Source organism: Thunnus thynnus, chromosome 10 (assembly GCF_963924715.1).
Source record: "Thunnus thynnus chromosome 10, fThuThy2.1, whole genome shotgun sequence".
Lineage (NCBI taxonomy): Eukaryota > Metazoa > Chordata > Actinopteri > Scombriformes > Scombridae > Thunnus > Thunnus thynnus.
The window spans coordinates 27,544,673-27,558,401 of NC_089526.1; the positions used below are offsets into that span (position 1 = coordinate 27,544,673).

At 40.3% G+C, this 13,729-nt stretch overlaps 2 protein-coding genes across 3 annotated transcripts in view; one reads left to right on the top strand and one right to left on the bottom strand.

Annotated features, from left to right (window-relative positions):
* Positions 1 to 302: 302 nt before the first annotated feature.
* On the bottom strand, positions 303 to 2,710 carry tstd3 (thiosulfate sulfurtransferase like domain containing 3). Of its 2 annotated transcripts, XM_067602336.1 has the most exons (5): positions 2,319 to 2,710; positions 2,007 to 2,174; positions 1,412 to 1,571; positions 815 to 896; positions 303 to 497 (listed from the first exon to the last, which is right to left on the bottom strand). In XM_067602336.1, the coding sequence occupies exons 1-4, from the start codon at positions 2,455 to 2,457 to the stop codon at positions 839 to 841; spliced, it is 525 nt and encodes a 174-aa protein (XP_067458437.1). In that variant the 5' UTR covers positions 2,458 to 2,710; the 3' UTR covers positions 303 to 497; positions 815 to 838. The 2 variants fall into 2 exon arrangements, with proteins under 2 accessions (XP_067458437.1, XP_067458435.1); XM_067602334.1 differs by having other exon boundaries at positions 303 to 896; positions 2,319 to 2,701.
* A 776-nt stretch (positions 2,711 to 3,486) lies between these two features.
* Positions 3,487 to 13,729, top strand: part of usp45 (ubiquitin specific peptidase 45) — a 39,044-nt gene continuing 28,801 nt past the window's right edge. Inside the window, exons 1-5 of the mRNA XM_067602330.1 lie at positions 3,487 to 3,787; positions 4,846 to 4,954; positions 9,217 to 9,386; positions 9,698 to 9,798; positions 10,238 to 10,338. Of these exons, the coding sequence (XP_067458431.1) occupies positions 4,852 to 4,954; positions 9,217 to 9,386; positions 9,698 to 9,798; positions 10,238 to 10,338 (475 nt within the window). The 5' untranslated portion in view covers positions 3,487 to 3,787; positions 4,846 to 4,851. The remainder of the gene's footprint in view (positions 3,788 to 4,845; positions 4,955 to 9,216; positions 9,387 to 9,697; positions 9,799 to 10,237; positions 10,339 to 13,729) is intronic.

Sequence of the window (13,729 nt, forward strand, 5' to 3'; positions counted from 1 at the left end):
TGAACACTAATGGAAGACAGCTCAGTTGAAAACAAACACATTCATTATAATGGATGATGAAGGAACCTATTAATGTTCCCTGGAGGGTTGGTGGCAAATTCATACAGAGACATGGTGGATATTAGACATGACCCTTCAATACCGTAGATCATCTCAGTCCCAGCGTGTCATCTCAGCAACCTCCTGTATGCCTATTTATATCACAAACTATCCAAATGAATGTCTTCTCATGTTGTTTTTAAATAAACCAGCTGGACACTGTCCCTTAGTTGTAAAAAAACAAAACAAAACACAAACTAATATAATTTTAAATCAAAACTATAATTTTATTCATTGAATGGTCTTGGCAACAATTGCACTGACTGCTGCATCTATGAGCAACACAGTATGTGATATTTACAATACATCAACTTGAAATGCTGAACTATTCATATTATCCAATGGAAGCCATCATTTTTACCCATGTACAGTTGTAGTAGTCATTTGCATAGATAAGTCATTAGCATTTTCTGCACATCATGTATTAATATTTGTAGTACGCTTTAGAGCAATCATCTGTTAAAAAGTTTAGAGGCTGTGAAGGGTTTGTAAATAGCTCTATGATGAAACAAATTTACAGATAACTTCAAGTAATATTGCAGTAGATCTTCATTTTTTTTAGCAGCAGACGAGTCATTGTTGATGTGTGTTAAGCCCTCTAATCTGAAAGTTCTTTGGGATTCACAGATGAAGAAAACAACTTAAATCATAAAACAACGGAGGAGTATCAACTTTTTACAAATCCTTTACAAGACCCCTTATTACACATTCTCACTTTTTCTGATCTGTTATCCCTGGATCAGTTATGTTGTTCATTTTTCACCCAGTCTTGCCATCCACCCGGATAATGCTGAACACTGAATGGAGAAAAGGGAAGAAAGTAAGTGAACTGTTGCATAAACAGAGTTGCATCAGAAATCAAACTGTCGTTGTGTTTGACTTTACTGGTGAAAATCACATAGTACCACACTGCATTTAATCATTTCATTGTCAGCCTCTTAAACTAAGCGGCCTTTTCTGTACTTTTCATCAGATACTGGATATGTGGTGTGTGGCAGCTCTCCAAATGGCACTGCATGCGTGATACATTGGCACTATGCAACCAAAGGTCATTAACCTCAAGTTAGTGAGACTTAATAATGTCTTGCGATAAGATATAAAAGTCAGATGTAAGACTGAGTTGACCAAAAACAGCCATAAAAACATACTGCTACTTTAACCTTTGTTCACACTAAAATAAGACTCAACTTTATCAAGAAATCTTATTCAACATTTACTGTGCATGACTGCGACAATCCCATAATTTGTGGACTTAATGACAAGGTGAGAACCAATGATTTTGACAGATAAATGCCAAAGAAACATGTCTCACTCTTTGTATCCCAGCGAGGCGGCCGTGTCGAGAGCGGTCTTGCTCCTGATTCCTGCCAGGCAGGTGAACACAATGTTATCTTTCGCCCCGGGCATTTCACCACCATACTTTTCTTTGAACTCTTCTGCACCCAGCTGGAGGGCCGTGTTCACCTGTCCCACTGCAAAGTCAAGGATGCACAGCCAGGTCAACTTTCACTAGTAGTAAATATGTGCCATTAGATAAAATTAAAAAAAAAACATGGAAGGTTTTTGTATTTCTGTGTTAAAGTGGTGCACCTTTACTTATCTGGATCATCTAAAGAATGTTAATCATCAAAGAAGATAGGAAGCATGTTTACCAGGTTGTCTACAGGTGACACCGCCTCTTTTTCTGACAGTTTACAGTATCCTATCAGCCAAAAAGCCATTGAAATATATAGGAGAGTGAGTCCACTTTCTCCTTAGTGATCTACCCATCTAGCTAATAGTATACCCACCTCATCAACTGTAACTACAGCCCTGGCCTTCAGACAACACAAACTACTGGACACCACACATCGCTGCTACCCAACTCCAAGTTTGTATGTATTTTTGGTGGAGAGAACAACACTCACGGGGAACATTAATTGACCCTGGGATGAAGCCGTACTCTCTCAGCTCCCAGGGCTCTCTGACATCTATTACTACAGCCTTCCGGCCGGCCAGAAGCTGCTTCAGCTCCTCGTAGCTCACATCTGTGCTCGGTGGCGCTGAGCTGAACCTGCGGAGCAGCAACTCTGAAGCTGGAAGGAAAACAAACAAACAAGCATGCCATATAGCGTTACTCTAAATATATGAAGCATTTTAAATGTTCGAGCTGAAACTCATAGCGATAAGAGGAGCACATAACTCCGCTGCTAACATGTCAATACGGGTGTTAAACTCACTTGTACAGCCGGGGTGAGTGTTGTCGAGGCGGGACAAAGAGCTGCGTCCCCCCGGGACAGAAGCCCCAGGACGGACGGTGCTGTTTAATAACAGCCGCGGGACAACCCCTGAAAACCTCCAACACCTTCTGAGAGCCATATGTGATTAATTTAAACCTAAATTATTCTCTATAGGATCACGTCTGCAATGTAAACCTGTTATGAGTCACACTGGTCACACTCACCCTGCTAATAATGACCTGCGCTTAAGCAGAAGTACGGATCACGTAAAGGACAAAAATACTCTCTTTTGACTTCTTCTGTAACGCAAAGTAAAATAAATGAACCTGATGTTTCAAAGGTCAAAATATAATCAACATATCTAAGCGCTATGTGCCCCGTGTATCTAAAACTAATGCACTCGGGTTTTACAATAAGATCTAATATATGAGGCGTTTAAGGTCGTGGGAAACAGGGAAAAGTGACAACCACTTCTGATTATGAATTTATAAAGAGCTCTCATAATAAATACATTCCTCTGAGCCACATCTGCTCTCAGGCAGTATTGGGCACCGGGTTACTAAAACTTTCTTACCACTTAATTAATAAATTACCAATTAAATTAATTCATAAGTTCTAGATCCTGACTCAGTTAAGTGTTGTATCTGTTTGTAATCAAAACAACTACACAATCTAATTCATTGTTTTGCCTTATGTCTATAAAGGACTGAATTTCAAAATGTTGCTGATTATTTCAGATAGAATGAACATCAAAGAATATAGTAAAATACAACAATAAACTAATTACCCTGTACTTACACATATATTGAAAGTAGGGCTGCAAATAACGATTATTTTCATTATAAATTAATCTGCAGATTAGATTCTTGATTAATTGATCAACTTTTATCTGTACAGTAAAAAAAAGCCAATTACAATTTACTGCAGCCATCTTCAAACATCTTGTTTTGTCCTACCAACAATCTAAAACCCAAAGATTTACTAATAATGTAAATTGAATGTTGACTATTTTGCTCAAATAGTTGTTAATTAATTTTCTATCAACTAATAAATTAATCGAGAAATCGCTGCAACTTCTTAATTTTAAGCTCTTTGAAAGTCCAGCACCTCTGAGGTTGTGCGTGTTTTGTAGGATCTCCGACTGAACCTGAATGCAGTATTTGGCCATCCAGAGCTGCCGTAGTACCTCAGAGTGCGTCACATGTCGACGAGTGTTGCTAGTTGATGCTACCGAAAGCTTGACAACATTTCGAAAGTCAAAGGCAAAAACGAACAGTTTTTTAAGAAATACATGTTCTGTCATTATCGTCGCTGTTTGCTTTGATTTGAAATGCTTCATTATCTTCGTGTGTTGTGGGAATAAACACACTTATATTCATTCTAGCTTGTCTGCTAGCCAGGAAGAGTTGGCATTTCACTGTTGGCTCCTGGTTAGCTGACACAGTCAACATAGGAGCTAAAATAAAGAGGTGAGTTCATACGGCTTTTCGTTTAATCCAACCACTTCTAAATATTGTGAAAAAACATTATAAAACATATTTGATAAGCGACCTGATGCTTCTTGTTCATTTAAACTGGACGGTCCGGGCCAATTGAGGCCTCTTAACCGTGTTATTGCCCATAACCAGGTATTTCTCCCTGATATGTTATTACCTGTTATCTGACTGACCATATTTGTTCTAAGTGACATACGGTGTGCAGCCCATTATGATTTGGACAGTTATACATTTAGTGTTGTTTTGGCTCTGATTCCCAGCACAATGCATTTGAAATGGAGCACTGACAGAGGTTAAAGTGCTGACTTGAAGCTGTAAGGATGCTCGAGGTTGGTCACGTTTCTATTGGGTGAACAGTGTTGAAGACATTGCCTTAAAAAAATCAATTCACAGCATTTTAAAGCAATGCAGTTCGACAATAAACCTAAACTTATAATAAACCAATGAGTTTTGGGGGACACACAGTACAGTGGCCTTTACTGGTCAAGTCAGTCATCGGACCTCAGTTCACTTGAGCAGGTGTTTCACCAGAATGAAGCGGAATAGACCCATGAAACAACAGAGAAGTGGAGACTGCTGCAGTACACGTTTGGCAGAGTAACATCGGTGAAGATAAAAGTGTTTGTTGAAGTCTGTAAGATGTAGACATCAGGCAGATTTGAAATAAGATTACTTTTTGTAAGTTGCCTAACTTGTTTTGGTTCACTAAAACTACAGTTCATCTGATGGGAACTCATTCACTTTTCATTTCAGATGAAGAGAGTCAATAGCCAACACAACAAGAAAATGTGCCACTGTCTAAATATATATAAACAGCACTGAAGCAGCTTATTAAAAGTGATGCCTACACAGTGTAACATGCATACAAATCTCTACCGAAACACCAGAGTGATGAGGTCGGATTATTTTGGCGTTAGAGACTAGTGAAAGCATTGTTTCAGTCAAGTATCTTTATTGAAATGCATATGTTTTGAGGTGATTTAATTGTGTGCAGTAATTTCTACGTCTGTCTTGCATCTTCACCTCTATAGCTCCAGATGCGGCTTAAGGACCCCTTCTCTTTGAAAGCCGCCGACATGACTAAGCGGACAAATAAACCGAGGAAACCTCGAGATGAGGAGTCATCAGATGAAGTCAGCGGTAAGTCACTGAAGCAGTACAGGGCACCAGACTGTGTAAGTTAGTGATGTGAGTTTGAGGGCAGCACTGATTTGGTATAGTCCTGTATTGCATAGTGCAGAGGTTCTCAATTTTCTTTCTAAGCAAAGGACCTCTTACAAGATGGAGAATATATCTGGGACCCCTAATGGAAGCCCCCTGAGGCAAATTCAGATTTATGATTTTGGGCTATATAAATAAAAATAGACTTGATTTGACAATTATGTCCCTTGGAATAATCTGACGTAGCCTATTTCTGGCTGGACCAGCCCTATAACTGCAGTTGTCCGTGAGTGAGTGAATGATGAAGTTACACCCTTGGTCGGCTGACTGAGTGTTGGAGTTTCCCCATTCGCCATTGCTCTTTCAAAATAAATCGGTGTGAGATGATGGAAGGGGAGGACAGCAGCGTAGAGTGACTGTGTTTGCTGCTCTGAGCTCTGACGCTCTCAGATCCAGTGTTAGATGCAGTGAAGTTGACTAAACAGACACATACCAGTGTCTCGCATGTCTCCTCCTCTACCGTCCAGTGGGATCGACTCACTGGCTGGCAGCGCTGTCAGCAGCCAGCAGGAGGGAGGCTCCGCGGTGCGTTTGGATTTTATAAGTGAACTAAATACAAAGACGCAAGCTTTTTATTCCTTTTGACATTTTCACATCACAAACAACGAACAACAGCATTAAAACATGAGTCTTGCAGGTAAAACATGTGACTCAGGTAGCTGTTATATCAGTTTAGTGTGGGCGGCTGCTCTGCAGGTGCGCTTGATTTGACTGTAAGTGCAGTAACTGGGCGGAGATAAGCCTCCTGAGTTTGCACTCAATATGTTGTCAAAATTGAAATTTATAATTTCTACCACAGCTTACATGATCATCGACCGGTAAAGAGGCAAAAAACAGGTGCATAGAGGCATGAGGGAGCGTGCACAGGCAAAGCACCGCAAATAACCATCACTGTGACAAAACACTCAATGCAGAGCAGTAGTGTAGCCAGAAATATTAATTTAGGTGTGCCTGTGGGATATAAAGACTGCAAGAACCAAAGTGATCTGTAGATCAACCAGAACAGTTTTTTTACTCTTGTTTTAAGATCTCATTAGTATTTGCCTAAAATTCATTGTATCGATAGCAGGCTTCTGGTTTTGTTTATTGTTGCTTAGCAACAGAGGTGCTGGAATGAGTTTTGGGTGGAGGGACATCCAGCTTTGAATGACATAATAGTCATGATTGGACCAACTCTATTTCAGCCATAACTCTAATGTAGTCTATCTCACCTCGTAAATGGTCACATAGTCTAGTAATTAATGTTACACAACAGCGTTTGCACTGTAATGTGTCTCAAGAATAAAACATGAAAAGCTGAAAAGAAAGTTGAAAAAGAGGTCGATGAGCCCTGCTAACCTGACGTGTCATTCATGAAAAGGAAGAATATTGAGTCATAACCAACCAGTCTGATGTGTGTAGAGGTGTGTGTGATTATTCTGCAGAAGACTGGTGTCATATTCATCCGATTTAATGAAGGTAAACACAGTGAACTGCTGTGCGTAGCGGCATTGCGCACTGGCAGAGGCTGCAGATTTATCAACATATCTGTGCTGCTGCCTGCAGATGCTGCAGGGATTTAATGAACTGAAGGAGAAGCTTTTCATACAGTATAAAGCAGCTGTGGACAACAGATACTGTAAGAATCACCCACATTCATTTACAGATCAATACAGACGCTTTAACCACATTAAAAGTTATTTTCTGTACCGATTTTGGTTGGAGAGTGTTTAATTAAAGTAACTTATTTATATTTCATGCATTAGTCCAATATTGCAGCACATTTACAGCAAGTATTTAGTTTGCTCTTGTTGATAAAATCACCAAGTGGCAGCGCAGTCACTTTGCTCCAGAAACAGACATGGTTCTGAGACATTTAAGACCCATTTTCCACAAAAACACCAACAACTCGCTTTGCGCTGCCTGTTTGTGCGTCTCCTCCCAGTAGTTCACTATGCATGCAGCACTGGGCACCACAATACCACACAGATGGACAAAGCAAATTCAAGGTCAAGAAAATACCAAACTGTCTGTGTGCTGCTTGCGCTGGTTGTTGCACTATCACGAAAAATAGGGCCCAATGTTGTATTTGGTGGTCAAATTACAGCCATAATAGGCCACTTACAGTCCTCTGTGTTCTGATTATGATTGGATTTAGAGATCCAACATGTTAGATATTATCGCTGTGACCTTAATACTTGGCCTTGACGTTACCACTTTATTACCAAACACCTGAAAGTGAGGGGTCAAAAAGTCTCGTCCCCCCCTACTCCAACACCAGTGCTAAGTAATGTGATAGTTTTAAGAAATAAGATGGTGGAGGAAAGCTGCAACATTATTTTTTCATTTAATGCTGCAATAATTTCCCCAATAACATTATAGCACAACTGTTGCATAGAGCAATGTCAAACCTGGAGCTCTGGTGTCTGCAATGGACTCAATGAACATCTGCAGCATTTAACATGCTACTACATTGCATCAGATTTTCTAATAGCAAGTGTAACTACACAACCGTAGGTTTTTTTTAAGCTAAGCCTATAAGCTTTTTGCACAATGCCACTACGTGACAAAAACAGACTGACAGTGTGCCACTTACATAAATTAATTAAGCATTATGTATCCAACAATTTAGCAAAGTGTGATATTAACAAACTTTAGCTTCATTTATAACCCATCATTACATTATACTCCTTCAGCCAGGAACACAATAGGCTGCATCAGCAGGTCCCATTGCAAAAATTACCTCTACCATCAAAAAGCACAATTCATACAAAAAGCACATTAGTATGACTTACATGTGTCAGCACATCTTCAAGGTTTAAAACAATAAGAAACATCCACTGAGCTGCGATGTGTCATTTCCAGTGCTTCCAGACTTCAGCAGAATTGAATGAAAATCAGAGGGGAGTCACAGAAATGTAGCTGCAGGATTTCAGTGAAATAAACTCCAGCAGTATTTGCACATTACAGTACACACAGGACCAACTGCTTACTGTAGGTTTGACATTGCTTTATATCCAAAGACAAAGATATGCATAATTATCACAAAAGTAAAAGAAATGTCCTCAGACAGTGTGGATACTATATGTAACTGGTCTTAGAATGTAAATTAATCTGTTATTTTTCTGTTTATGCAGAGCTTAACTTTCATCCCATTGCAAGACATGATGGAGCAACACCTCATTGCTTGTTAGAAATATGTTTATGTCAAATTGAAGACATGCCTGCATTGCAACATCTGTATAAAGTAGACTGCAAAACAAGAACTTTTAGGAAATGAAATGTCGAGTTATCGTTAGCAGTGCTGTTTTTCGTGTTGTGTTAAGTTACTGCTGATGAAAACATTTCCTGCTGCTGTTGCTTCATATTAATAACAAAATAACAAGGGACTTATATTGTGAAGAATTTATAGGAAATGAACTGTGTTTATCCACCGTTCTACAGTCGCTCCTTTGACCACTAGTTACAGCCATGGTGTATACAGCCTGCTGCTTTCAAACATCATCAACTCAAGACAAGCGTGTCATCAGTTAAAGACACACCTTCAAGCACTTGTAGTGGAGATGCTATCACTACAGGATCCCTGCTGCGCTTGGCTGACACGCTGAGTCAAACCGGGTCAAGCCAAGCCAACACAAAATAAGATAAAATTTTAAAAATACATTTCATGCTAATTTAAATGAATGAATCTGAAAACTTTCACAGACCCCCCGGCATAGTGCCACAGACCTCTGGGGGTCCCCAGACCCCACTTTGAGGATCACTGGCATAGTGGATAGCGAATGGGATTCACTATCCACTTGAGCCTCACTGGGCCCAAAAAAGTCAAATATTTATTTATTATATTGTACATTACTACATCTTAAAGTGTCCACCAATTATTCATCTGTATCCATTAGTACTCTCATGTGGTGCTCTTTGCTGTTTCCAACATTTGAAATACAACATTGGTTTCAACTAATTAAAGACTATATGGGTTTTCTGTGTATTTTGTGGATTTACAGGGTTGAAAAATTGTCCTACTAGACCAGGGCTGTACACTTCTACACTGTAACCAAGTCCAATGACACGAGTAGAATATCCATAACTGTGAATTTGTCTCAAAATTAATAGAATACATAACCCAATCCCATACTGGTCTGTAAAAGTGATTGAAGGGTAAATGTATCATTACAGTACAGAACATTTTGTTTTTTAATCAGGGCTGACTTGCCAGCATGTGAATAAGGCAGTGGACCTGAGCTCAGTGAAGAAATCAGTGCTGTCCAGCGTGTGGTTGGTGTGCTCTGAGTGCCTCAAGGAAAGGACCATGATCGATGGAGAGCCAGCAGAATCCCATGACATCTTGGTCTGCCTCAAGTGTGGTTTCCAGGTAAGATTTGTTTCAGGCCAACACACTGGGCCTCAGCAATATAGTGAGTATCTATAATATATTTGTGATATTTTTGGGTATTTTTGCAGTACACAGAGGGGCATTATCATTAATAACCTAGAGCAACAGTCTTTTTTGGTGTCACAGCCATTTAATTCTTTTGTTTTTATCCAGAGGGCTTAAAAATATTATGAGCTGTATGGCCGAGCTCTACCATGTGCTACCACATGGACATGTGCTCCTGGATGGTTTTTGTGCTTGTTAAATCAGACTGTTGACTAACTATGATTTTTCAATGTATTGTTTTACAGGGCTGTAACCAGTCAGGGATCCAGCATGCTGTCAAGCACCACCAAACTTTCCATCCTGAGTCTCACTGCATCACCATTAGCTTGAGCACGTGGAAGGCCTGGTGAGAAACCTACCAACTGCTTTCACTGTGATCTGGAATGAAAAAGTCAAGACTGTGTGTCAATTTGCAATGATGGGCATCAGAATGCCGCCTGCGTGAGGGCTTATATAGGATTCAATAGGCCTGTGTGTTTTGATGCACAACATACACTGACAGTGTGTTTGTGTGTGTTGCCCTTAAATCTTCCTGATCTTGGCTACCACAATTTATTTTACCTCATTTTAGGTGCAAAAATAGTCTTTACCAATACCCTGGTATTAAATGTTTTTTCCCTCCATTATGATGTTTGCTTGTGTTTATAAATGGTTTTCCACTTTAGCCAAGTTAGTCTGTTTTCAAATAATAGTTCATTTCAACATTAGTTTCTTGAGGGTGGTTAAATTCCACCCTAACTTTAAACCTTTCTGTGTCTGTCTGTGACCGTCTCTCTTTGTGACAGGTGTTTTGAATGTAATGAGGAGCTCTCCACTCACTGTAACAAAAAGGCCTTGGCTCAGACCCTGGATTTTCTACAAAAGCACTCTGTCAAGGCAGCATCAGGTAAGGTATTTGCAGAATCTTGGAGGTCTGGCCACCTACTGTTGTTGAATCAAGCTTTTATCAGGCACGTACACCCTCACTGCAGTTTCAGCAAGGCTGTTGGAGTTTTATATACACGTTCCTCTAATTTAGCAATTCTGTCTTCAGTTAAAGTAGAAAAGGATTAGCCTTGAACACGGACAATTTGTAAATTTGTAAACCAAGATATTAGTGGTACATAATTCTGTGTAATAATCTGCACTGGTGAACCCCAAACACTTTAATATGTTCTTTTGTATCCAAATTATAACAAATATACCCAGAATATAATGTGATAGTAGCAGAAATTGAAGTGGATAGTTGAGATCTAACAGCACAATAACACCATCACTGGGTATCAGAATATAACTGGCTGTCCTGGGGCCAGATCCCTGACTGTTTTAACAAAGACTTTATGCAATGACTTAGAGCACAGATGAATGTGACTTTCCTATATGACCTGGTCACAAAGCTTCAAAATGTGTTAGCAGACTGTTTGTCATAGGACTGGGCTATTAATCGAATTTTATTTTCAATTACGATTTTGCCTTCCAACAATTATGAAAACAAGATAATTGAGATAAATCGATTATTGTGCCACATTTGGTTTCACAGTGATACTCTAGTTTTGTCTTGTATTATAAATCCAGCACATCATGTGTGGGAGCAGCCCGACAGCGCAGTGAGAGGCAGACAGGCAGAGTGGAGCTCTTTCTCACAGTGTGAATGTGTCTGAATTGAACAAACAGTCACATATTCCGCAGTGGAAACTGAATTATTGAGACATCTACATGCTACTTTATTTTAGTTTCAGTCAGACTTAAGATGCTATCATTTTAGATACAAGGATGCTTTGCTTCATGTAATGATCTCTCCTTTCATCCAGTTCCTTTACACTGAGCTTTATCTGTCTGCAGTCTGTTATTGTGCACATGGTTACCTGTAAAAAGCTGATTAGAAACCGTGTTACGCATAAACATGGCAGAGAAATCGGTGTTCTCCAGTGAGTATAATCTACCTGTGGAAACCAGGTTTCTCTAATCCCAAACTCTGACTGCAGAAAGCAGGTTTCTCGTTCACATGACAGTTAAGAGATCAGCTTTCTGGAGAAAAGCAACTCTAATCTGGTTACTCAAGTGCATGTAAACATACTGCATGATAATACAATCATTTCGGTCAAACCTCTTGCGTGTCAAAGTACCATGATGAATGATCATTTTAGTATTCATCACTCTCCACACAACATGCATCTTAACAATCACTGCAATGATATGATCTCAGTTATTTTGGTCTGATTCATTTTTATTTATCACATGTTCAGTAGTTTTCACATAATTTTTACATTCATTTATTTGTTTTTCAGTTGAATTATATTTAAAGTTCAAGGAAATCCACCATTAAAAAGACGAGTTTTATTTAAAAGTTCAATAAATACATGATATTTCCAAAGTCAATGAGTAATCGTGTTAAATAATCGTGATTATGATTTTTGCCATAATCGAGCAGCCCTAGTTTGTGAGTGATCCACCCTCGTACCAGGAATGGACTGTAGTACACCTGCTCCCCCTGGTGGCAGTGGTCATCAGAATCCCTCGATTTTACCTGTAATCCTCAATGTTGACACAACCTGTCTCAGCATTCACTCAGAGTGAAACCGCTCTATGTGCACTGGCATTATTTCTAATGGATGTCACTGTAAAGCTTTATAAAAACCATATTACAGTATATTACATATTTATCACCAGTGAAATCATGGAGGAGAATTTGAGTTGCATAGCAGCTGGTTGTGTTCATTCTAATGTATGACAATCTGACTGCCTACTTTCAGTCTTCTGCCCTTTCACCTTACTCTGACCACCTGAGCCCTCCTCCCCCAGTCTGTCAACCATATAGATATTACCCCCACCCCCTCTCTGTACTTACACACACACACACCGTCTGTTCCTGCCTCTGTGCTGCCTCCCTGTACCTCCTCTACTTTGTGCTGGCATGCTGAGAGGCGTCTTAACCGGCTGTAGCTGATCAGGGTGGTGGGCTTTTGCACTTATGGTCTCACTGGCTGCCTCTGCTCAGCCCCCTGCCCGGTGCCCGGTGCCCAGTTGCCAGTGGCCATAGGCCAGCCGCCCAGGCCCAGTCAGGCTGGTCCTCCATCCGACTCTCAGCCACGGCTGCAGAGATGCAGGGTTGATGCTGTAGCAGTCCCCCACCCTCACCCTCACCCTGCACATCGCATGACTACACGCATTAGAGGAATTAGGCGCTTGAGCGATGCTTCCCGGCTGGGTTCCCTGAAGAACAAGAGCAGCTGCATGGGGTTCAGTCTCTGCTCTCTCGTTCTTTGTCTTTCCATCACTATCTGTTTCTGTCCCTTGCTTCCTCCATCGAGCCGCTGTATGTCTCACCACCTCTGGGCCTGTGTGCTGCACTAGTGGGAGCCAGGGTCCTCAACAAGTCAGAGCGACTGGATCCTAACAGCTGGAGCGCACTAACTCTCAGTGGACACACACAGATACACATATACAGAATGTTGAAAACAATGTTCAACTCAAGCAAATACCCTATTTTATTTGATCTGTATTACACATTTGCTGGCCATTACAAATTTATCTTTGAATTCAGTAGTGAAGTTAGCTGGATTCTTATGGCACAATATATTATTTGAAACGGAGAGAACAGGCACCTTCTGGAAATACATAACAGACTCTGAATAACTTTGGTTTGCCAAGTACATCACATTCCTGAGGGATTTGCAGATTATGTGAGTAAAGGATGTTTTAGAGGGCCCATATACAGTAGTTTGTGTTATTCAGTCACACTGAAGCGACAAACAAGGGATAAACAGAACCTCAGGGAGTGCAAGAAATGTATAGTGCTGAAAGTATTTAGAAATTAGGAGTAATGATGGTTGACTAAGGTGCACATTTCCAGTTTCCATCTCCATCAGACCACTCCTAACAAACCAAATCTCTCAAGTTTAATTCTACTATTACTATTCCTTTAGAATTCATGTTGTTCTTCCAGTGACTATTTTTTCATCCCAGTTTGTTGTGTTTGTAGCAAAACCAAGTTTAAGCAAAGACGACTGTGGATGAGCAAGTAGTGTGTGATTTATATATCTGGATGTTTGTGGAGCAGCCCTTTAGTGGACTCGGTGCCAACCCTAGGCCTCGTGTGGGTGGGGAACAATCTGCTGAGGTGGACAGTGGCTACCTACAGCTTTCCCCTTTGCCTCTTTAAATTACCTGTCATCTTTCCTGCCACCCAATTGTTCCTAACCGGTTGGCCAAATAGGTATACAGGCAGGGAGCCATTGTTGCAGCAAAATAGGCGGTTGTTGTCTGTTGAGGAGCTTGTGAAATTGCATTTCAGTGTG

Coding starts and splice junctions, on each gene's coding strand:
- tstd3 (XM_067602336.1), bottom strand. CDS start 2,457: ATGGCTCTCAGAAGGTGTTGGAGGTTTTCAGGGGTTGTCCCGCGGCTG. Junction 2,175..2,318: donor CACTCACCCCGGCTGTACAA/GTGAGTTTAACA, acceptor TTTTCCTTCCAG/CTTCAGAGTTGCTGCTCCGC. Junction 1,572..2,006: donor AGGGTCAATTAATGTTCCCC/GTGAGTGTTGTT, acceptor TTGACTTTGCAG/TGGGACAGGTGAACACGGCC.